Raw genomic sequence first — 25634 nt, 5'->3', positions numbered from 1 at the left:
ATATGCAGCCAAATAAATCAATAAATAAATATTAAAGTTTCTTAAAAAAAAAGAATTGATTTATTACAAAATAATGTTGTATACTACTATTATAATCTCTTATAAAACCTCATTCTACTTAATATTAGGAAATATGCAGAACATGAAAGCAGATAGTTTGAGAAATACCATAAATAGTATTTTCTCTGTAATATTATGCCACTATCTTAGGAATGCCTTAATGAAGTTGAATTACTTAATGGATGACAGGTACCTCTTTACATATGAAATATAAGTGAGTTATCTAGGGATAGGTGGGCAGTGTTTTAGTGTAATTTAAATTAGGAAATTATAAAACTGTGTTAACATATTCATCTCATTTTAATAGGATTATTCAAGATAGAGCTGTAGCCATTTTCAACAAGGATCGATGATAAGAATTTTTCTTTTTAAAAAAAGATTTTCAAGTTAAAGATGAAAGGAAAATACTGGAATTTTTTGGATTCTAACTCGTGAGATAATGAATATAGTTTTTCGCAGTGACTTCTGATGGAACCTTAGTAAAATTCATTGTTTGTCATGCACCCAACTGGGAACATGGATGTTGGCTTTTCTCGTTCTGCTGTTCATACACTGTCAAGAAGCCACTGCAAAAACATCAAGCAAAAAATTTCCCAGTGGGAAGGAAGAACTAATGGTATATCTAACCCAGAGAAGTGGCATCCAAAGGACTTTGGAGTGAGATATAATAACTGTGATCAAGAGAGTCTTCTTAAGAAAACGCCTATTGCTGAGGGAAAGAGCAAAAAGCTGGATGTAACCAACACTCAAAATGTTGATCAAGGTATTAATGAAGACGCCAAAAGCCACAATCAAAGTGAGGATGAAAGTGAAAAACGTGAATATGATGATACACGCTTATTTAAAAATGAATCAGAACCCAACTGGGTGTGTTCTCGGGTCAAACAAATTGAAAACTGGAAAGAAGCTTTAGATCCAGAGACTTCATTACCTCCAGGAAATTTCTATACCTCACAAATATTGTGGAAGAAAATAGAAGCACTTTCCCCAGATAAAGTCTTAAATTTGGCTTTGGAGCATTGTGGCTCTTCAGAAAAAGAACTGAATTTCAGAGTTCTGGATAGTTCATGTGGAGTAACGAAGAGCTTAGAAAACATTTACTCTGAGCCTGAGGGACAAGAATGCAGACCTTCTATAAATCCTTTGCCAAAACCTCGTAGGACATTCAGATATTTATCTGAATCTGGCGTTATGCCATATAAAGAAAGAAACTGTGACAGAGAATACTGTGAAAATAATTCTTGTGCAGAATCTTCTTTGGCCTCTTCTCAGGAACCTGAACCAAAGAAATACGGTGGGAAAATCAGAGGGAGATCTAAAAGGTATGTTTTTATTTGAAAGGTAATGATTTTCAGTATTCTCCTTATAGAACCATTGAGCTTTCTCCTTTTCAAACCAATTTCCATTTCCATGTGTGGGTTACACTTCTAATTTGAAATACAGATGTTGATTGACCCAAGGGGAAAATACCTACAAGAGTTTTAGGAGTACAGGTAATATCTAAGACAATCTACTGACACAGCCATAGAAAAACTTCTATTTTTTAATTAAAATTTTTTATTGAAATATTATTGACATGTAACATTATATGAGTTTCAGGTATACAACATAGCAATTTGATATGTATATGTATTGTGAAATGATCACCACAATAAAGCTAGTTAATAACACGATAGTGCATATTTGAAGTTTTCTAAGAGATGTTAAGAGTTCTCATCATAAGGAAAAAAATGTAATTATGTGTGCTGAGATAGTTTAATGATCATGTCAAGTAATATTCATAAAATATATGTACCTGGAAGAGAGTGGATCTACATGTTAGCCACGTTATTTTTTAAAAACTTTTTATTTTGTATTGGAGTGTAGCCGATTAACAATGTTATGTTAGTTTCAGGTGGACAGCAAAGGGACTAAATAAAACATATACATGTACCCCTTCTCCCCCAAACTCCCCTCCCAGCCAGGCTGCTCATTACATTGAGCAGAGTTCCCTGTGCTATACAGTAGGTCCTTCTTGGTTATCCATTTCAATTATAGCAGTGTATACATGTCAACCTCAAACTCCTTAAATATCCATTCCCCTCATCCTCCCCCTGGTAACCATAAGTTCATTCTAAGTCTGTGAGTCTGTTTCTGAAAAACTTCCATTTTCTATCTTTAAAAACATACAGGGAAGCTAGTACGTTCTTCTTTTTCATTTAGGGCATGCTAGCTGTAGGCTCACTTTTTATTAGAGAGTAAATTTAATAAAGTACCCAAAGAAGAACATGAATGTAATTGGCTGTGTGCCTGTTAAGTTGTTGCTTCAGTCGTGTCTGACTCTTTGCAACCCCATGGACTGTAGCCAGCGAGGCTCCTCTGTCCATGGGATTCTTGAAGCAAGAATACTGGAGTGGGTTGCCATGCCTTCCTCCAGGGGATATTCCCAACCCAGGGATTGAACCAAGGTCTCTTGTCTCCTGCATCAGCAGATGGGTTCTTTACCAGTGGCGCCACCTGGGAAGCCCATGCAACTGGCTAAAAACCTTCTGTTTTCTCATATAAGGCTCCAGCCTAATTTATTATTTTTAGGTATATGATAAAAACATCTTTGCAATTTTTCGCACAAGTCCTTTACTTATTAATTTCTGTCATGCCATAGTTTTAAAAGATACAACCTTAAAGTATATCTCCTTTCTTAAGGAAATCCTTTGAGTTTGAGGACATTCAGCACTTTCGAAATCGGAACTCACGGAAGATTCATGAAGAACTTGGAAGACACTCTGGCTCAGCACTTTATTACACACAGTCTGAGGACAATATCTATGAGGATATCATATGTAGGTGTTCACAAACTCTGCAATTCAATTTAATGAGTATGTAGTTGGGGCAGCCCTTAAGTAGAGTGTGGTATTTTCTTTTACAATCAAGCGTGTCTTGCTCTAGATTTTCCTTTTTAATATTGAAACCTTTGTTGTATAAATTCTTTTATTCTCTAATGGATTTTACATCTAATTTAGTGGACTCTTCGGTTCAGAAGTAGACTTTTCCAGTGTGGTACCTTGCAAATTCTTTTAGATTGGTTAGATGCCTGAGTGGTTTGTAAGTGTAAAGTACCACTGATTTTAAGACCTATATCCCTAAAGCAGTGTAGAGTAGAGAGCTGAACCAGTCAGTTTTTTCTTTTCCTTTTACGTGTAGTCACTTTGTTCTCATGTAATTATGTTCCTCTAAACTTCTTCATTTTCCTTTTTTTTTTTTTTTTCAAGATCCTACCAAAGAAAATCCATATGAAGACATTCCAGTGCAGCCTTTGCCCCTGTGGAGATCCCCTTCAGCATGGAAGCTCCCACCCCCTAAAAGTGCTTTCAGAACACCCAAGGTATAACCAGAGAACTGATATAAAAAACATTAGAATCTTATTTATGCTACAAAAAAAGGTTAAAATGGTTTAATTAGGGCCGAAACTGAGAGGCACTGAAATATGGGTTTGTTGTTCTTTGTTTTGAGGGGGCAGCACAAAACTATCTTTAAACTTGGTTTTGGGGAGGGGTTTTGTTTGCTGTTTAACACTTCAGAAAACTCGAATGTAAACACCTCTGGACAAGCCATAAACCTCTCAGTTCACTCTAGTTACCACAGCTCCGTAATAGGTTTGCATCACCTATGGCCTAAATTACCTGTCTGGTCCCTGAGAGCACTCACCACCCCCAAAAGCAAAGGCTGCCTTAAGCTAATGAGGACTCTGAGCTGTTGTTCTCTGTAAATTCAATTACATTGTTGTAGAAGAACTTTGGATTAGAATCCTGAGAAATTTCTCTACAGTGAAAAAGAAAGTATGGTATCCTCACTTCGTGGTGGTGGTAGTTGTGGTTTAGTCACTAAGTTGTGTTTGGCTCTTGTGACCCCATGGACTGTAGCCTGCCAGGCTCCTCTGTCCATGGGATTCTCCAGGCAAGAATACTGGAGTGGGTTGCCATTTCCTTCCCCAGGGGATCTTCCCCACCCAGGAATCGAACCCGGGTCTCCTACATTGCAGACAGAATCCTCATTTGAAATGATTTTAAAGGAAAGATAAATATTTGGGAGAGAATAGCTTTGACTTTGAGAACATAGGCATTACCTAGGTGATCTTACCCTTACCAATACCTCTTCTTTTTTAGCTTCCTCCCAAACCTCATTTCCTTTACCGGAAGACTATGGAACTAAAGAACTCACAAGCTTATATAAGGTCAAAGCTCACAAAAGATACTACATTGCCAGTCACGTTAACAGAATGGAAGCTTTTCCGAGCTGGAGAAGTTGCAAACAGGAAAAGGAAAAATCTTCCAAGGGTAAGAACTCCAGTATTTTCATTCTTTGACTTTTACTTCAGCATTTCCACAAATGAGAATAAATAAACTTTAGACTGAAATGAATAGCAGGATAAAACTGACCTACTGGAATTAGAAGATTTGGAAAGCAGCCTTAAGTTTTAAGTTTTGCTCATGCAAGAAGAATGCATGAATGGCTTTTGCCAAGGTTTTTGTGTGTATGTGTATGGATTTGTGAAATTGATTATAGGTGAGTGAGTGAGTGAAAGGCATTCAGTCATATCCTAGTCTTTGTGACCCCACGGACTGTAGCTGCCAGGCTCGACTGTCAATGGAATTCTCCAGGCAAGAATACTGGAGTGGGTTGCCATTCCTTTCTCCAAGGGATCTGATCAACCCAGGGATCAAACCCTCCTTTCCTGCATTTCAGGCAGACTCTTTACCATATGAGCCACCACGGAAGCCCTTAGAGGGCTTCATTTTGGTAATCTTTGTTGTTATTCAGTCGCTCAGTCATCTCTGACTCTGCGACCCCATGGACTACAGCATGCTGGGCTCCTCTGTCCTCCACTATCTCCTGGAGTTTGCTCGAATTCATGTCCATTAAGTCAGTGATGCTATCTAACCATCTCATCCCCTGTGCCCCCTTCTCCTTTTGCTTTCAATCCTTCCCACCTTTGGGGTCTTTTCCAGTGAGGCAGCTCTTCACATCAGGTGGCCAATGTGTTGGAGCTTCAGCTTCAGGATCAGTCCGTCCAAAGAATATTCAGGACTGATTTCCTTTAGGATTGACTGGTTGGATCTCCTTGCTGTCCAAGGGACTCTGAAGAGTCTTCTCCAGCACCACAGTTTGAAAGCATCAATTCTTTGTTGCTCAGCTTCTTTATGGTCCAACACTCACATCCATACATGACTACTGAAAAAGCCACAGCTTTGACTATATGGATCTTTGTGAGCAAAGTGATGTTTCTGCTTTTTAATACACTGTCTAAGTTTGTCATAGTTTATCCTCTGAGGAGCAAGCGCCTTTGAATTTCATGGCTGCAGTCGCCTTCTGCAGTGATTTTGGAGCCCAAGAAAATAAAATCTGTCACTGCTTCCACTTTTCCCTCTTCTATTTGCTATGAAGTGATGGAACGGGATGCCATGTTCGAAGTTTTTTAAATATTGAGTTTTAAGCCAGCTTTTTCACTCTCTTCTTTCACCCTCATCATGAGGCTTTTTAATTTCTCTTCACTTTCTGCCATTAGAGTGTTATCATCTGCAGATCTGAGGTAGTTGATATTTCGCCCAGCAATCTTGATTCCAGCTTGTGCTTCATGCAGCCCAGTATTTCACATGATGTACTCTGCATGTAGGGCTCCCTAGCAACCCAGCTGGTAAAGAATCCACCTGGAATGCAGGAGACCCCAGTTCGATTCCTGGGTTTGGCAGATCTCCTGGAGAAGGGATAGGCTACCCACTCCAATATTCTTGGGCTTCCTTGGTGGCTCAAATGGTAAAAGAATCCACCTGCAATGCAGGAGACCTGGGTTCAGTCCCTGGGTTGGGCAGATCCCCTGGAGGAGGACATAGAAACCCACTCCAGTATTCTTGCCTGGAGAATCCCCATGGACAGAGGAGCCTGGTGGGCTACAGTCCATAGGGTTGCAAAGATTCAGACACAGCTGAGTGACCAAGCACAGCACACAGCACTCTGCATATAAGTTCAATAAGCAGGGTGACAGTTTATAGCCTTGTCGTACTTTCCCAATTTGAACCAGTTGTTCCATGTGAGGTTCTAACTGTTGCTTCTTGACCTGCATACAGGTTTCTCAGGAGACAGATAAGGTGGTCTGGTATTTCCATCTCTCAGAATTTTCCACAGTTTGTTGTGATCCACACAGTCGAAGGCTTTCGTGTAGTCAATGAAGCAGAAGTATACATTTTTCTAGAACTCCCTTGCTTTCTCCATGATCCAATGAATGTTGACAGTTTGTTCATTCCTCTGTCTCTTCAAAATCCAGCTTATATATCTAGAAGTTCTCAGGTCATGTACTGCTGAAGCCTACGGAGCTTCAAGGATTTTGAGTATAACCTTGCTAGCACGTGAAATGAGTACAATTGTATGGTAGTTTGAACATTCTTGGCACTGCCTTTCTTTGAGATTGGAATGAAAACTGACCTTTTCCAGTTACCATGCTGCTGCTGCTAAGTCACTTCAGTCGTGTCTGACTCTGTGCAACCCCATAGACGGCAGCCTACCAGGCTCCCCCGTCCCTGGGATTCTCCAGGCAAGAACACTGGAGTGGGTTGCCATTTCCTTCTCCAATGCATGAAAGTGAAAAGTGAAAGTGAAGTCGCTTGGTTATGTCCGACCCTCAGCGACCTCATGGACTGCAGCCTGCCAGGCTCCTCCATCCATGGGATTCTCTAGGCAAGAGTACTGGAGTGGGGTGCCATTGCCTTCTCTGTTCTGGTTACCTTAGTTCTCATTAAAATCAGCTGCCCATGTGAAGGAAGCACTCAAATCTCATGTAAAAGAGCCTTCTATTAGGCTGGCTTCAGTGATTCTCACTCATTTGTGTAATAGCCAAAGTTAACTCAGCTTTGTGCCTGAGTTTATAAATTTTCAGTAATGACAAAGTATATGCCAAAATTTCCATTCAGAGGAAGGAAAAAAGAAATTTTACTCTTAGAAATATAAATTTTTGCCAATTATACTGAAAAAATGACTTCTCTCTCAAAGGAGAAAAGGAAGTAAGTGTGTAAGTCATCTCGATGAGAGCCATTGAACCAAAATGAAGAAATTTGGGTTATTTGTAATACATAACATTTTTAAGAGAGACACTTAAGAAATTACATGAAAATATTTAAAAACTCTTTATGTGACTATGTTCTTCTGTAATTCAGAATGTTTTCAGGATTACTATGCTGAAATGAAGAAATGAAATCTTTTAAATAGTATTTCTTCCCTTAACCCCATCTCAATTAGTTATATGTATTCATTTAGCCCATGATTTTTGTATCTGATTTTAACTTTAAACAAAAGTCATAGCTGTTTCTTGGTTTAGTAACTGCTGATTGGTTCCTTGGGAAATACTCTTTCCACAGTTACTTTAATTCTTCTGATCCATTTCCTGCCCTTCCCTCTTTAACATATAAAGTGTTAAAGACACAGAGTTTTTTTTAAAGCATTACACTGATCTCTCTGGGAAAAAAAAATTTTCAGGTATTTATTTTCCTGTGTATGGTGAGGACTACTTAAAAATCAGAGGTTTAAAGAATTGCCAGGATATACATAATATATAGGGCTTCCCAGGTGGCTCAGTGATAAAGAATCTACCTGCCAATGCAGGAGACATGGGTTTGATCCCTGGGTCGGGATGATCCCCTGGAGGAGCAAATGGCAACCCACTCCAGTATTCTTGCCTGGAGAATCCCGTGGACAGAGGAGCCTGATGGGCTATAGTCCATGGGATCACAAAGAGTCAGTAGGGCTTAATGACTAAGCAACAACAACAAAGTATATATAATGTATAACTGAATCACTTTATTATTCACTAGGAACTAACACAACATTGTAAATCAGCTATGGAAGAGAAAGTCGCTTAGTCCTGTCTGACTCTTTGTGACCCCATGGGCTGTACAGTCCATGGAATTCTCCAGGCCAGAATACTGGAGTGGGTATCTGTTCCCTTCTTCAGGGGATCTTCCCAACCCAGGGATCTAACCCAGGTCTCCTGCATTGCAGGTGGATTCTTTACCCCCTGAGCTACCAGGGAAGCCCACAACATTGTAAATCAGCTATACTCCAAAAAAAGAAGAATTGCCAGGCATTCTGCACAGTTCTCTTTGATGAATCATGCTGGCTCAACAGAACAGATCATGTGTTCACAGGAGCTAGATCACAGACACATAGTTCAGTTCAGTCGCTCAGTCGTGTCCGACTCTTTGCAACCCCATGAATCGCAGCACGCCAGGCCTCCCTGTCCATCACCAACTCCCAGAGTTCACTCAGACTCAGGTCCATTGAGTTGGTGATGCCATCCAGCCATCTTATCCTCTATCGTCCCCTTCTCCTCCTGCCCCAATCCCTCCCAGCATCAGGGTCTTTTCCAATGAGGCAACTCTTCGCATGAGGCGGCCAAAGTACCGGAGTTTCAGCTTTAGCATCATTCCTTCCAAAGAAATCCCAGGGTTGATCTCCTTCAGAATGGACTGGTTGGATCTCCCTGCAGTCCAAGGGACTCTCAAGAGTCTTTAACACCACAGTTCAAACGCATCAATTCTTTGGCACTCAGCCTTCTTCACAGTCCAACACTCATATCCGTACATGACCACTGGAAAAACGATAGCCTTGACTAGACAGACCTTTGTTGGCAAAGTAATGTCTCTGCTTTTGAATGTGCTATCTAGGTTGGTCATAACTTTTCTTCCAAGGAGTAAGCGTCTTTTAATTTCATGGTTGCAGTCACCATCTGCAGTGATTTTGGAGCCCCCCAAAATAAGGAATTGTATTAAAATATGGTTCTTGGAATAACATTAGCAAATATTTAGAAATTGTGGATTATGGAGTTTGATGAGACCCGAGGAGATTTGCAGTGCTTTTGATTTCATCCCTCAGTGTTTATGTACTGTGGATCCCTTGAGTACTCAAAGCTTGCTCTCTTTCTGATTATAGGTGAGATGATTCAACTTTTCCTGTTCTAATATTTTCCCAAAGGTTTTTTTTGAGAAGTAAGGAAGACAGAATGGTTTTTGGAATTCTTGATTGTCAGGCAGGAACAAACTGTTAGCATTTCTGTTTGTAAGCCTCAAGCCTCATTGGATTAAACCCCTATAGGATAGTCTATTTGCAATACAAATTTTGGTTTTGGACTATCTTTGGGAACAACATTCCATGAGGAAAGCAGTTTTTGCTTATTTCCTCTTTGATGACTAGAGCTTTCCCTGGAAGGGAAACTGGTTTCATAGTTTGAAAATAACTGATCTAGTCCATATGCCTCTTCCCCACCCTTCCTTTCTTTCTCTGCTGTGGAAATCTGTGTGGGATTGTTTGTTAGAGTAGGTTTCCTAATGTTTTATGTTGTTTGTCTCTAGTGTGTACACAGCAATATGGTTTCCATCATTCTTAGAAGAATATTCTACAGTATTTTCTATAGCTAGAAGGTAATTATAGGCTCCTCTTCCTAGCTCACAATCAGAATTTTAATTTTATTATTTTATCTCATATTTCTGGAATAGATAGTTCCCTTTCCTTTATAACATTTCAGTGTACTTTTGAGTATACTTCTCAAATGTACATGAATATTTTTACTATTTTTGGTCCTTGTGTACCCAAAATGCATGTTTACTCTCAAACATCTTTCCTATAACCCCTAACAATAACTCTATATGTCTGGATCCTCATATTTGTTTATAATGGTAATATTTAAGAATATGGGTAACTTTTCATTTGAATTACAGCTGCAAATATCATTAAAGAAGAATCTTTTAAAAGAATAAACTCATCCAAAAATGTGGGAATAATCTGTGTATTTAAAGCACATGTTTTTCACATGTTATTTTTCTTGCAGTGGACTGACTCACTGCTTATGGATTGCCAGGATTGCTAGAGAGACAAGGACAAAGGAAAAAAGAGCATTTTTCTCAAGCAACTTTGTTGGTTATCATCTTACATTAATATAATGCTCCTAACAGTTGTTAATTCTGGGCACTAAATATGTTAAATCAAGATTAATAGTTAAGAAAAAACTTGGAATTTTAAGAAAAAAGAAAAATATACATAGAAAACCTAATCAGTTTCTCTTTTTAAAAGTAGCTGTTGATCTTTCCTTCTTTTTAGGCTCAGTCTGTATCTGTCTCTTGCTCACTTTTATACTACTTCTCAGAAGCAAAGAAAGAATTGTAATGAATAATGCGTGTTAAATGGAACATGGTTTTTGTATTTAGGCATATTTGAGAATCTCCTACTTTTATGACATGTTTCTAAAATAAGTTGTAATATTAGTGTTCCTGGTAGTAAAAAGAGTATTTCTTTTGACTAAAACTTTGTAAGTGTGATTATCCTCTTTTTGCAAAAGTCCCTGGGAGCAAAAATAACTGCGCCTCACCCTGCCTTTCAAATGAATAAATGTCTCACTTCTTACTCTGGGCATGCAAAACCTTGAGCCCATTGGTGAGGCTTGTTCAGTGCAGAGAGTGCAGTACCCAGATTTCCTGCATGTTGTGACATGGAATGACAAGCAATCTCTCTAGGAGCCTGTGCTGAATTCCTCTAGAAAGGAAATATCCTTTCCCACTTATCTTACCCAGATTAAATGGATTTTGTGTTAGAATAGCATGTCATCTTACTAAAGATAATTTTAGATTCAAAATTGAAAAATGTAAAGGTTTTATTTTTAAAATGGATCTTTCTCTGAATGAGAATCACTAATAAGTTAATATTATCAAGCTGCAAAACTTGTTGGTGTTTGTTTTAACTTGTACTTTTCTGGTCTGTTTTTTAGTTTGTATTAAAAATAGATGACATATTTGAGTCTAAGAGAGGGAAGAAAAGGGTAAAGTTACACCCTTACACTGGAAAAGATGTACCTCCCTCTAAAGGTAAGAATTGTTCCAGCTGTCCATAACTATTAGCATATGTTAGGCAGATCATTATATAATTTAATGGTTAATGTGAATTATAATTTTTGGTTTACTTTCCTGTCTCTCCCACTTAAACATAAAACTTCTTTAGCCTAAGGGATTATTTCTTGTTCTTCCTCAAATCCCTTTTATTTAGTTCTGGTTGTTGATGTTCACTCACTAAGTCATGTCTGACTCTTTACCAAGTAATAGCTACTGGATGAATAAGTAAATAAATTTTAAAATAGTTATAAACTAATGAGAATGATTTTTCATAGACAGATTTCATCCATATTTTATAGTCCTTTTATTTATAGTCTTTTGTCAGTGTAGACTCGTTCAGTGGAGAAATGAAAATCTTAAGTGTATATATACTGAAGGTATGTGGTATTCAACCTATAGTCATCTAATAAGTTCGGTAGTTTTCTCCTTCAGATGCCTAGATAAAACTTAGATTGTCTTGACTGAGAACCTTTCAACATTCATAATGAACTATTAGACTTTTCTTTACAACAAACTTGCTTGTCTGGCACAGAATATGTAGAAGTTAACAATTTTTATATATGAGATTCATAGGTGAGAAACAACAGCCAAATCATACGAGAGAAGAATGTTTCATATTTTTGCAAAGACTTCCAAAGACAGAAATTTCTTAATTTCCATTAAAAATCTATTCCTCATTCTACGAGTGAACTATGTGAAAATAAACTTCTGCGTTCAAAGCTCTTTCTTCTTTGTGATGATTAAAATCATCCTGTCATCACCATTTAAAATGTGAATTTTCATATTTTCAGAAGCAATTATTAAAACATTTTAGTCTTCTATAGAAGAAATACTTCTGGTCATTGTTAATAATAATAGCTACTGCTTAACTGAATGAAGTAATAGTTTCTTTATGTACTTTATCTGGTGTATAAATATGACCACACTGGGAGGTGTGGGACTATCCTAATTTTACAGAGTAAGAAGCTGAGTGAGAAGAGGAAGCATCAATTTGAATCAAGGAACATGACACCACAAAGTCTTATTCTTCTTCATCACCAACAATTACTCAGCTTTTGATTTTTAGCAGTTTGACTATCTCCTCTCTATATGTTTTCATATGTCCAGTAAAGATACAGTCAAATGCTTTTTATTTGTATAATTCAAAAAGAGATACAGAAGATGAAAAGTAATGCCAGATATTCTGCTGGATCCTTTCAGATACATTATGACTGTCTTTTCTAAATAACTGTATGTAGCAAATATTATTATTTTATAGATAAGGAAATAAATTATAAATTGCAAGTTATATGAAATATCAAGACACTGGAACCAGGACAAATTCTTAGAAAAGATTGTCAATTTTCCCAGGTTAACAGCAGTCTGTTGATAAGTATATTCACCAGATATGCTACTCTAAGTACATTATCACTGATCTGTTATTTTATGTGTATGCTTTATGGATTAGGAAGATTTTAGTAAATTTGACTCTAAGAAAAGTTTTTGAAGCGTCAAATCCTTTTCTTCACTGTCTTTATTGAAAAGAACAAAAAATCAACAGCATAAACTGCCAACTTGTAGCATATACACACGAAAGGAGGAGTCCCTACAAGTTTATTTTCTTTTGTGTGGCTCAAAGGAAATGTGCATTTACCCGGTCCCTGGCCAGCCTCTTCCCTGGACAGGAGTTTCTCTCATACTTGAGGACTCCTGGCTCAGTAGTCACAGTTCTCAGGTTTTTGTTTTCCTCCTTAAGCTTTTGTCTGTGTATCAACAATGCCTCGTAGAACCAGATAATTCTGTTTATCTACTCTGCCAGTACATGCTAGGTTTTAGTGAATCTATTCCAACCTAAACATTTCTGAATTCTCAATTCTCAAGTATCACAAAATGATTTACTGCCCTTCTTCAAAAGTACGGTTTTGTGTGTAAAAGTCAGTTATCAAAAAGGGACAACCTAGTACTTTTTGGATCCTTACAGATTCTCAATACTGGCTTATAAACCCCTTAACCTTCATTCCATGTCTTGGAATGCAGGTCATCAAAACCCAGAGGTGAATATGTTAAAGCCATATAAATGATCTTTTGTAAGGTCTTTGCCAGGTAAATTGCCTTTCCTCCCTTCCCATTTTCTCCTTCTTTTCTTTTCTTTTTTTCCCAGACACCTCACAGGCTCCCAAGAGGTGCCTGGTGCCAAGGATATAGATAGGGTTCAGTAGCTCACAGTGTTTATTCTTACTTATTGATTAATAGGATAGAGCCCCAGTATACTTTGTGTCATTGTAGTTTGAAGTTATAAAACCTAGATAGTACACAATATTTAGATAGCTACCTTTTCTGTAACATCTCTTGTGTACTTTTCACGCCTGTCTTATGGACAGACAGCATTTTTTAATCTTCTCTTCTCCCTTATTACAAAACTAAAATGAGCACAGCAAGAAATTGCAGGAATATAGAATAAGATAAAATGAAAAGCCAGTGTTTCCAGAACTTCCTGCTACTACTCCCAGAAAATTTTATGTACATGCAAATGTTTTTTCTCCCCAAATAACTTTATACTATGTCTTGCTTTTTTTTAAAAAAAAGTATAATTAATATACTTTGGAGCTCTTTCAGTATCAACACACAGAGATCCACATATCTGTACTGCATTTCTTTGTTTAAATGTAAAAGAATTTATTTAGCTGTTTCTAACATATTATTTAATCTGTGGATAATTAAGGTTTATAAAGAGATATAGGTTTTTTTCTCTTCAAACAATGCTGTGATATACACTTTTTACTTATATATAATTTTGTATATTGGTTAGAATACATCTATAGAATGAGTTCTTAGCAGTGGACTTAAAGCACACATACTTTAAAGAACACATAAATTAATATTTTTATAACTGCTAACCGAATTGTCTCATAAATAGATTGTAACAGTTTACATTTCTATGAACAACTTTTGAAAATGATATTTTCTTCATCTTAGTTAATTAGAGATTTTTATTTTTTACCAGTATCATGGTCGAAAAGTATATCTTACTTATTGTCTTAATTTACATATCTTTAATTATGAATTTGGACAGTTATGTTTATCAAGATTTATCAGTCTTTTTCTATAAATTGCCTATTCCTACCTTTTATTCATCTTTTGTTGTGCTGTGTTTTTCCGTATTCATTTATGACAGCTATTTGAATATTAAGAAGACGGCCCGGTGTCTACAATGTATACTACAAATATTTTCCCAGGTTGTTCGCCTTTTGAATTTACTGATTTTTGTTAGATTAGAAATTTTACATATTTATACAACCAGACTTACATATATTTTTCATTTACCACTCCTAGTCCTTGTTTTTCCTGATACTTAAAACTTTTTCCCTTTCTTTACATTTTAAAATTTTGCTTTAACTTTTTAAATTTAATTTAGAAATTTTTCATTCACTTGTTTACAATGTTTTATCTTTTGGTTGCTTTGTTGTTGTTGTTTTATAAATTGACAATACACCTAGTATTGTACACAATATTCCCTTCTGAAAGCAAAGCCCCTTAGCCCTAAAACACTTAAAATCCAATTGTGGAAAATAAGAGCAGTTCAAAGCCATCTGAGTACTGTAAGAATTCAGAGTAAAGTTCAGTTCAGTTTGGCCTTCGAGGTGGCTTAGAAGCATCATAAAAGAGGTAGAATGTAATCTTTGGTAATCTCATTTGGTAATCTTTCTTAACTTTCTTAACTTCACATTTTCTTGTTAATCTAAACTCATAGTTTGTTCCATGTTGAGACTTTTGGTTAGCCAGGTTGATGCTTCTACCTGCGATACCTTATTTGGGAATCAAAAGACAAATATGTCTACATTCTATGAATGTAGAAATAGAATCTACTCTAACCAAGACTTCCTGCAGCTAGTTTGAACTGCTGTTAAAGTCTAGATTTAGGGATGCGAGGGGAATTAAGGAGGGAAGTGGGTGTGGGAAGAAGGTGGAATGGAGTAGTTTCTTCTCTGAGCCTTGATACAGCCAAGTGGTTTGGAGAAAGTTTCAGCCTCCTCATTATTCCTTGCTCTTAAGTCCCCAGGTCTTTTCCATTATTCTCTTCCTCGTGTTCCTCCTGCTGTTGTTGGACAATACAAATGGAAATTCTTTCTTTTCAGGTGAACCTGGTGGGTACGAAAGTGATGCCGAGTATCTACCAAAGAGTGAGTGAGTCAGTGGGGCTGCTCCCTTTCTCGTGATGATCCTGGTTATAGGTGGAGTCTCACCTACCTTTGTGATGAAGCATATGTTTTCTACACCAAGTTTCACTTTGTCGGTGATTTCTTCATTATAAGATCCTGTTGAGATTTAGGGAACTAAACAATACACTGTCAGATGTTATGACAGCATTCAAAATCTCCCATAAAAAAAAAAGACTCCCATAATTGAGAATAGATACATGTATATATGTATGGCTGAGTCCCTTTGCTGTTAACTATCATAACATTGTTAATCAGCTATCCCCCAATACGAAATAAAAAGTTTAAAAAATCTCCCATGGTGGTGTGAGGCAAACCTATATAGTTCTTAAGATGGAATGTTCTGAGGGGAGCGGCAGAGCTGCGTGTTCAGACACATATGCAGCCATTTCCCAGCAACCAAAACAGAGCATGTGAGTCATCCTCTGAGACAAAAATATCTGATTTTTTCATAGTCATTCAAGTGTAATTCATTAAGTGTCTTGAGATAGGCAACACTGATCTGTTTCTTATTTGTAGGCATTTATATTCTAAATTACTGTGCCATTTACTTTCTGTTAGAGTACAAACTACGCCATGCATTTTTGGTTGTACTTGTTCAAGTACTCAAAGGCTCTGTATCCTGCATCTAATGGATTTTCACAGCAAATTATTTCGTTTCTGTTTAACTGAGGCATGGGGAAAGTAGGAGACATGAATTATCAAAGCCAAGAACAGGGCAGTTCCAAGTCTGATATTCTGACTTTATGATTAATAATCATGTGCTCCTACCAGTAGCCTCAGTTGCTTCAGGTGTTTGATTCAGTAGCCTGATTTAAGGTGAAACCTAAGTCATCATCAAGTTCAACTTGGATGTGTAAAGATGACTAACTTAGTGCTGTCGCTACTGAGAATCAGCCCCTAAAATTTTCTTGATATGAGCTAAGCCCTTTGGAGTAAGAAGGCTTGCCTAGAGCACTTTTTTAAGTGTTCTTAATATTTTGATCCACATCATAACTTCTTTGGGGCAAAATGCATCACATCTCGAAAGAAAAGCAAAACAATTAGAGGGTGAGTCTTTCAGTCATTGGCTTAGAATGACACATAAGCAAATCTCTGGGATCCTTAGATTCTGCAACTACTGCGTTCCCCCTGGTGGAGACTATCCCAAATTATCCAGAATTTAGAGTGATGAGAATAAAGGATAAATGTTATCCACTTTTGAGTGGGATCACTCACACTGTATAAATAGTATGCTTCTATAAATTCTTTCTTTTGAGAAACAATCTGCTAATGAATATCTTTTCCTCTTGTGTTAAGCACCATTTATTGATATAAGTATATGTCCATCATTCATAATACATGCCAAAGAGAGAAGGGAAAACAATAGTTTGTTTCATGTGAGGATAGTTTTGTTTTAATTTTATAAAAATTGTCTCTTTATGTACTTACCTTCTATAGGGCTCAATTATTTTATCAGATCTTTTCCCCCACCTATGATTTCATGGTCTCAGCAGTGGCATCTGTGGTCTGGCCAGTGCTTTTACTGGTGTCATGCCATGAAAGATGGGATAACACAGAGTATGTGTTGGGACATGCCTAGGTATCAATTGGGACACAGAACATCAGCCCCACTGCAGAGCCCCCAGGTGCCTGTGAGAATCTGCACTTGTCCTCCATGTGTGTCATAGCCCTGACAAGCACGTCTGGGTGCAGACGTTCGTTAGTCAACACTCACTCACAACCACTGAATGAGGGTTAGCCCCGCATGGGTCATGACCTCTGGGTGCTAGAGGGAAGATAGGGCTACAAAGGAAGACAATGCTCCATGATCTCATTGCAGGTCGCCACAAGCGCATAGCACAACTGCAGCAGTCTTCCAAGAGGAATCCGCACTACCAAACTTTAGAGCGGGATCTGATTGAATTACAGGAGCAGCAGCTCTTTGAACTCTTTGTGGTGGTGTCTCTACAGAAGAAGCCGTCAGAAGCAAGCTACGTTCCCCAGGTCATACAACAATTCCCTAGCAAGGTAGGTGCATAGAGACCATGAGACATCCAGGAACGGATGGCCTTCCTGTGTCTCTGTGTATTTATCCCTCTCCTCTTGTTTACTGTTGTCTCCATCAGCTTTTACTAACTCTATACTTCTTGTAGGACATGCATCTGACGATATCTTGTGTCAGGCGTGAGCTGCAACCAAGGGGGAATAAAACTCATTATTCAAGTTGGGTTTTTATTTTTTGCTCTACTGCTTACTAAGTGACCTTTAGCAAGTTACAAAGCCTCAGTTTTCTCCTTCTTAATGAGAGCGAGTGAGTGAGTGAAAGTTGCTCAGTCGTGTGTGACTCTGACCCCACGGATTGTAGCTCCCCAGGCTCCTTTGTCCATGGAATTCTTCAGGCAAGAATACTGAAGTGGGTTGCCGGGCCCTCGCTCCAGGGGATCTTCCCAACCCAGGGACTGAACTCAGGTCTTCTGCATTGTAGGCAGATTCTTTACCCTCTAAGCTACCAGGGAAGCCTCATTTTTAATGAGGGGAATGATAAATGTGGCAGAGTAAGGTAGCAGGTCAGAGCACAGACTGTGAGCCAACTGTCTGCAATTGCCACTTATTAACTCTGTGACTTAGAGTAGTTAAACTGGTCTGCGTCTTGTTTTCTTCATTGGTGAAGGAGGGGTAATCGTAACAGGGTCTACCCCATTTAGTGAGGATTAAATGAGCTCATTATATAATAATTAATATAACACACTAAGAACAGTGTCTAGCATATAGTAGCACAATATAATGTTATCCTGTATTAGTGAGGATTTAATGAGATAATGTATACAACATGCTTAATGCAGTTTCTGGCACATAGTAAGCATGTGATAAATGGTTACTATTATTAACAGTATTATTTCCTTTACTTTGCCTTTTCCACAAAATCATTCATTCATTTCATCAGTATTTCATAAATACCTACTTTTTGCCAAGATTACATGCTGAGAACACAACTAAAATAGATCTGTTTGGTCCCTGCCCTCACAGAGCTTACAAAATAGACCCTAAATGTGGCTCTGAGCTTTGTGACTGTAAAAATAAAGAACATGATCATTACATCAGGGCTTACAAACTGATGGCCTCTGAGCTTATTAAGCCCACAGACATATTTGTCAGGGGGGGCGGGGGTTGCCATAATATAGTAATAAAATAATAATAAAGTTTTTGTTGTTAGTTTTTTGTTTAAAAGTCAAATTTCATATAGAAATCTGTATTTCGGCTTTTTCCTGAGAAACTAGAAAGACTGCCCGCACTCAGCCCACATTCCTAAGTGGCATGAATTGGCTGAAGCTGAGTAAGGAGCAGGACTGACTTCATGGGTCTGTGACCAGTGCAGTCACAAAAGGCATGTCTCTCCTAGAAGAGCCCAGCTCCACAGGAAACTCTCAATTTATATTTGAATTTGTGTTTTGTAAGTGAGGAGTGAGGTCTGATGAGACAATGGGGCGTGTACCAAAGTCTTAAAGCCTGGCTTCATGCATGGTCTCACCTGCTTCCTCCCCAAAATGGGTTCTCTAGGTGTCCTCACTCCTACTTCTTGGTTCCCCAGGTCCTGTCAGGCCTTCCCCCTTTCCAGCCTCACTCATTGGCTGCTGCCACCCTCTGTGGCATGCATGGGGAGGGTCAGGATCAGACAAGCATTAACCCCGCAGTGTCTTAAGCAACGCATGGCTTTGCTTAATGCCTTAATGCAGTGTCTTAATGCCCTGCCCTGGGCATTGCTACTACTATTCATTGGGTGGTCTAGAGGTGCAAGCCTTTTCATCACCCCCAGTCCAAGTGCTGAGCATGTGCCTGTGTGGAGGCTACAGCCCCTTGAGAGTTGCCCAGCTGCTGTGGGTTGGAATGGCGGGCTCATAGGAAGGGAGTTACCCCGGCTCAACTTCCCTACCCCTAGTCAGGACACAGGGTTTGAGTCCTGCACCTGGCCTGAGGGGGAAACCCCGCAGCTGGTGAGTCAGTTGTGCACCAGATTGTGAGCCAGGGTCCCTGAGCACCTGTGAATGTCCCCACTTATCCCCAAGATCCTCGTGCCTGAGGGAGCATGCCTTTGAATACAAAATCAAAAACCCTGTTTTGTTTTAGAAATTAAAAGGTAGGTCATTGATACAAGTTACATGAAGTCAATATGGTAATTAGACTTATCTGCTTATTTTTGTACTAATTTTTAAATGTCTTTTGACTTAACTAAATTTAGACTGTTCTCTAAAGTATAATACCAAACTTGCACAAAAGGGTCTTCCATGCTAGAATTTTACAGGAAGTCGCAAACCCATAATTAGGTAACAAAGATTACATGCTAAGGGAAATGATTATACGTGGGGTGGATTCTAAAAATACTATTTTTTCTAAGTAACGGTCATCTGACTTTTCAAAACATCTTGGATTATTGATCAGAGAATATCTTGAGCTGACTAGGTTTTTGCTATCAGTATATTATAACATAGATTTTCATTTATTTTATAGTCCATGATTCATAAAAATATTCTGACTAGTATGTGAATACTTGAATTAAGATTCTTTCTCTAGATAAGAAACTGTTTTCAATAATTTCTCTCTTAAATCAGATTATAGGATCTCCTCAAGTACTCTCTCTATATAAAAACAGAATTCCTTTTACTTAGAAACTGTTCCTTAGAAAATTTCAGTGATTAACAGTCTTGGCCCTCCTGTTTTTATTAAACTGCACAAAACCACTCTGAGATAATTGCTGCTGCTGCTGCTGCTAAGTTGCTTCAGTTGTGTCCAACTCTGTGAGACCCCATAGACGGCAGCCCACCAGGCTCCCCCATCCCTGGGATTCTCCAGGCAAGAACACTGGAGTGGGTTGCCATTTCCTTCTCCAATGCATGAAAGTGAAAAGTGAAAGTGAAGTCTCTCAGTCGCATCTGACTCTTCAAGACCCCATGGACTACAGCCTACCAGGCTCCTCCGTCCAAGCGATTTTCCAGGCAAGAGTATTGGAGCAGGTTGCTACCTCGACTTATCGGATACCCTTTTCCTGAGAACAGGCTGAGTTTTTTATTTCTACACTCCACTTACATAGAATATTAGTCACTTTCAGTGTTATTTTTTTCAGGGTGATCATGGCTTTAAGCAATCCAGAGACACTGAAGAGAGGCTCAAAGTTATCCCCAAATTTTGTTTTCCTGATTCAAAGGACTGGGTGCCAGCCTCGGAACTCAAGAGGTAAATAGACTACTTTATCTGATTTCTGTTTGTTGAAACTGCAAAAGTAGAATCAGAATGTTCGAGAAACAGATAGAACCAGTAGTGAAGCTATGTGTACTCTGTGGCAGGGAAGGAAGAAAAAGAATTAGGACATTTCCTATGTGGGGCTCCCAAAAGGAAAGCACAGTGTTAACGGGAAAACAAGTTTGAGAGTCTCTTCAATTTGCCAGTTCTGCAGGAAAAAAAGTTCCACTTTACATACAATCAGAAATGCCACCAAGTGGACATAAAAGGAAAAAAATACTGAACTTAAAAACAAAACATGGCAGTGTCTGCATCTTGTATCTCCCTCAAATTGTTAGAAAAAGCTATAGCCCAGATTGTATGTTCCCCTGTCAAACTTGTACAAAAAGGAGGCTGGAGTTTGGAAGGTATAAGTATATTGGAAAGGAATTATAAGAAATTTCTTCCCAGTATCTAGAGGAAATTACTATTTTCAATTAATAAGACATCATCATCTCATATCCTGCTTATAAATAGATGACTGCTTCTTTCAAAACTGGAATTACTGGTCATGTATTTAGGCTGAAAAGCATGATTATGTGAACCATATCACATGCTGATGACCTGCTGGAAGACAGCCTCAGCTGTTGCCTAAGTGGCTGTGCCTTTCCACGCCGCGTTGCCTCCAGACTAAGCTGCTGCCTCTCACAACCAGTTTGGCCTGATCGCCGCTCTCATCTCTGAGCCATCAATCCTGATGCCTTTGTGCTGTCTGTTGCACTGCTGACCACATAGGCAGCTTCTTTCATATCGACCTGGCTGCTCCATGGTTGGCTTTTCCCTCTCCCCGAGTTATGTGTGTTCATTCTAAAATACATGGAAAATACAGAGAAGTAAATACAAAGCAAAAATTAGAAATCACTGGCATTCTGGTTTACTCAGAGATAGTCACTGTAAGTGTTTTGAGATGTTCCCTTCCAGTCTTTAATTCTTGGCCGTATATAGTCATATGTATATAATGTTATTCAGATTTGAATTCCTTTTGATTGTTAATGAATTTATTTCTTGGGCCTCTCTAGGTCTCGTTTTGTAAGTTATCTATGCATTTTATCTTTTGCCTATGTTTCTAATGAGATATCAATTTTCCTATTAATTTTTATGTATTAAGAATATAATCTTTTGCCTATCACTGTTACATATGACCTCTCAAAACTAAGTAGAAGAATTTGGAAGGGAAGAATAGCTTATTAAAATCCTTTTTAGCTTACCTATGTGTTTGGCTAAACTGAGCATTCAACGAAAGGAAAATAGACTTGATTAATAGCTGACCGGATAGATAAGAAAGTGAAAGGAGGTGGTGGCTTCAGCAGCTCATCCCATACCTGTTCTCTCACTCCAGTACAAAGCAAGACATTCTCAAGGGCTGGACCTTTGAGAATTTGAGAATTTTCCCTCAGGAAGAACATGACTTGCAATAAATATAATATCAATGCTTCCTCTTACATCACAAAATTGCTGCTGTTAGACACTAATTTTTAATTGCTTGTTCCAAGGAATGTCATAAGTAGTAGAGTAGTTTGAATCTCAAACTATTGACAATTTTTTTCAGTGAAACCTTCTCCTTTGTCTTAACTGGTGAAGATGGAAGCCGGTGGTTTGGTTACTGTAAGAAGCTCTTGGTAAGTCCCAGACCTGTGCTCTAGGCAGCTTTGGTCAAGAAACAATAGAGTCAGACTAGGAACTTCAGAAGTATAATTTCTAGATGAGTCTGGGGGCTACTCAATGATCTGTGTATTACAAAGAAGCTATGTTAGCTTTAAACAGTAAGAGCAGGGTGGAGGTTAGCCACAGAGTGTTTTGGAATAGAAAGGGTATGGATTTATTTTATTTGTTTGTCTCTAATAGATAATGAAAGCACTGACATTGTAGCTGAAGTCAGTCTGCTTATGTTTGAGGAATGGCGTACAATGAGCTAGTCGAGGGAGCTCTGAGTTACTTTCTTCTTGCTTAGATGCCTTCATTAAGCTGGAATGAATCATACCATCTTTTTTTTTTTTTTTTTGGCATTTTTCCATCTTTCAGTGTTCACTGAGAATGAGACCTTTGGTTCCTGCTCTATACTAAGGAGTATTAAGAGGTATTAATAGTCCAAATTAGTAAAGACTTGTGCTACTTAATTTTTGTTTTGTTGTTCTTGTTGTTGTTTAGCCAGAAGGCAAAGGAAAGCGACTCCCTGAGGTGTACTGCATGGTCAGTCGCCTAGGCTGCTTCAACCTTTTTTCAAAGGTGAGTGGAGAATGGGTGCTATGAAAGATGGTGTCCTTTCTGAGCTCTGAGTACATCTTTGTTTCTGATGACTTCACTAGGCAATGTTAAGTGGCATAGACTTTTAACATTCTACTTTAGAAAGGGCTTTCCATTAGTAGATTCGAACTACAGGTTTGAAGGCTTAAACTTAGGTCTCTAAACCACCTGATGTTGCCCTATAATCCTCATTTCGGTTTGCTAAATCTTGCTGCTTAAAGCGGAACTTTGCCTGAAGTTTATCTTGTCTCATGTCTTTTCCAGGCACCAAACTACAGGATATTATTGTGTTACCTTCTTTGTCCCTTCCTTGGTGATATAAAAAGGGGCTCCTTTCTAAAGTTAAATTGATTCATTTTAGTAACTTTTCTTAGAGCTTTAAAGATACCTCCAAGAGAAAGGAGGCCTTTAATGAACTTTTTTTAAAGGTGGCAGAAGCTTATCTGTCTTAAAATCTGGTGACCGTATTATTTTCAAGTTTGTGCACCCAGTTTTTCAGTTCCTTTAATAGGATTCGTTTATGTTTTTGAACTGAGTCCTTAATTTAAAATATATATATATGTTTTGTGTATGTAGATTCTGGACGAAGTAGAGAAGAGAAGAGAAATGTCTCCAGCTTTGGTTTACCCCTTCATGCGAAGTGTCATGGAAGCTCCTTTCCCAGCTCCTGGACGCACCATCACAGTGAAGAGCTACCTCCCTGGGGCTGGAGATGGGGTAAGTTAGTTAATTTTGAGGAGACTCGCTAGCTGCCAAAAAGCAGTCCTTATACTAGTAGACCTTACATGATAGAAACCGTTCTCCTTTTCATAAATTTCACAGAGTGTGTTTCAGTCCCAGAAGCACTAGAGAGACATCCAGTTCATCAGTGAGATTGTTGATCCTAGACCCCAAGAACCAGAGGTTTCTCTACCATTCATAGACTGAACCACTCATAAGTTGACCTGCATGAGGTCAATTTCAATATGATAAATGTTGTCCGGTGGGATAAAAGATTTCACCAGAAATTTATGGCATGAAACTAAAGTATTAAGTGTTGAGATCAGTGTAGGCTGCTTCACGAACTCTGCAGGAGCCCCTGTCTTGAATTTAATGTGTACAAGAGAGACAGGGTCCGTTAGTATTGTCATTAAGGGTCTCTTCCCACCTCAGCTCCCCTGATTGAAGTGTTTGCATTTCAGTCCATTGAGCTGTGCCGACCACTGGACTCGCGGCTGGAGCATGTTGATTTTGAGTGTCTCTTTAAGTGCCTGAGCGTGTGCCATCTCATTCGAGTCTGTGCCTCTCTCCTTTTGGAGCGGAGGGTAATCTTTGTCGCCAACAGCCTAAGGTGAGAAATAAGTAAGATATGCCACATCGGACTGGGGTTTTACTTGTTCTCAGTGTTTTAGAATTTGGCCATATTAAAAAAAAACCAAAAACATTTAGGTAGGACCTCAATTACTTATGCTGTAGCAACATGGATAATCCAAAAGCTATTTGTGTTCAGCTATACCAGTTTCTTTTGAGGGTTGCAATTAATTTCCCTTCAAAATGTGTTCTGTTGAAACTTGTTAAAAATTGGTATTGCTTCTCTGAGTATACACTAGTTTTTAGCAATATAAATTGTGGGAAACAGCTGGATTGAGATTAAAGATTTTCAGAAAATTAAGTTAAAAACTTAAATAGAATGTTAATGAGTAATCACAGAATTGTTAATCTGCGATCACTGGCACCAGTTTGTAATCCTGTAATGTCATATCTGACATGCCCACCACATGTTGCTGTTTGTGTGACATCAGTTTGCTTTCTCCTCTGGCTAGCACCCTGTCAAAATGTGGTCATGCGGTGGTTGCCACACTGTATCCATTCACCTGGCAGCACACCTACATCCCAGTCCTGCCAGCATCTATGATTGACATTGTGTGCTCACCTACTCCATTCCTTATTGGCATCCTGTCTTGCTCCTTACCACAGCTCCAGGACCTACCCATTGAAGAGGTAATATGGGAGAATTTGTACCTGTGAAAAAGATTGGAGCACTGGCAAATGAAAACAAGTGATTTTTAACAGTGACGGATATGTCATTAATTAATAATAATATGTACTTATTATTGTTGTGCTATCATATTTTGTATCTGCTTATTAAAATGAGAAAAATACTATAGTACACGTGAATCTGAAGTTATATCTTGTTTATAGCATTGAACCATGGGCTAATTCTTGTGTTATTCTGAAGAATAGGTCTTTTTTTAAATTTTTTTAAATCATGCACAAAAACTACTCTGGGTTAATTTTTAAATTCTTTCAAATATCACATACATATAGATAAGTGCCCCAAACAAAATGTGTAGCTCAGTTAATTATCACAAAGTGAATGCTAATGGTAACCAACGTTGGAATAGAATAGAGACATTACAGCCGTGGAAACAAAGTCCTCATCATGCCTTCTTTTTCTTGTTTAAAAAATTTTTTTTAATTATTCTTATTTATTGTTTGGCCACACTGTGTGGCATGTGGGATCTTAGTTCCCTGACCAGGGATCAAACCTCTGCCCCTGCATTGGGAGCTCGGCATCTTAACCACTGGACTGCCAGGGAAGTCCCCCTCATGCTTTCCAATAATCACTGTTCTCTTCCCCACTCCTTGCAAAAGGTAACTATTATCTTGACTATTTTTGATGCTCATTTTCTTGTTTTTATTTATAACTTAATATCCTGGGCATGTATCCCTAGACAGCATAGTTCAGTTTTGCCTGGTTTTAAGCTTGATATAAATGGATTCACACAGCACTATTTTTCTTTTCTTTTTCTTTCTTAGTCTGGCTTCTTTCAAGCAACATTATATCTTTAAGATTCACCCATGTTGATGAGTTTAACAGTAGTTTGATCATTCTGATTGTGTATAGTAATCCATTGTGTGAATGTACTGCAATTTTCTCATCCATTCTACAGTTGATGGACATTTGAGTTGTTTCCAGTTTGGAGTTATTATT

At 38.3% G+C, this 25634-nt stretch overlaps 1 protein-coding gene across 5 annotated transcripts in view; it reads left to right on the top strand.

The window, feature by feature from the left end:
• The window catches only part of DENND2C (DENN domain containing 2C), an 89526-nt gene that overhangs the window by 48793 nt on the left and 15099 nt on the right, over positions 1 to 25634 (top strand). For all 5 annotated transcript variants that reach the window (XM_069601344.1, XM_069601317.1, XM_069601324.1 and 2 more), the window contains 13 exons: positions 368 to 1382; positions 2743 to 2879; positions 3309 to 3421; positions 4203 to 4373; positions 10844 to 10940; positions 15080 to 15124; positions 16983 to 17170; positions 20262 to 20371; positions 21966 to 22035; positions 22565 to 22642; positions 23237 to 23377; positions 23842 to 23990; positions 24463 to 24640. In XM_069601344.1, coding sequence (XP_069457445.1) covers positions 559 to 1382; positions 2743 to 2879; positions 3309 to 3421; positions 4203 to 4373; positions 10844 to 10940; positions 15080 to 15124; positions 16983 to 17170; positions 20262 to 20371; positions 21966 to 22035; positions 22565 to 22642; positions 23237 to 23377; positions 23842 to 23990; positions 24463 to 24640 — 2301 coding nt within the window. In that variant the 5' untranslated portion in view covers positions 368 to 558. The remainder of the gene's footprint in view (positions 1 to 367; positions 1383 to 2742; positions 2880 to 3308; positions 3422 to 4202; positions 4374 to 10843; positions 10941 to 15079; positions 15125 to 16982; positions 17171 to 20261; positions 20372 to 21965; positions 22036 to 22564; positions 22643 to 23236; positions 23378 to 23841; positions 23991 to 24462; positions 24641 to 25634) is intronic.

The sequence above is a fragment of the Ovis canadensis genome, chromosome 1 (assembly GCF_042477335.2).
Source record: "Ovis canadensis isolate MfBH-ARS-UI-01 breed Bighorn chromosome 1, ARS-UI_OviCan_v2, whole genome shotgun sequence".
Lineage (NCBI taxonomy): Eukaryota > Metazoa > Chordata > Mammalia > Artiodactyla > Bovidae > Ovis > Ovis canadensis.
This window is presented reverse-complemented; position numbering and strand designations above follow the sequence as displayed.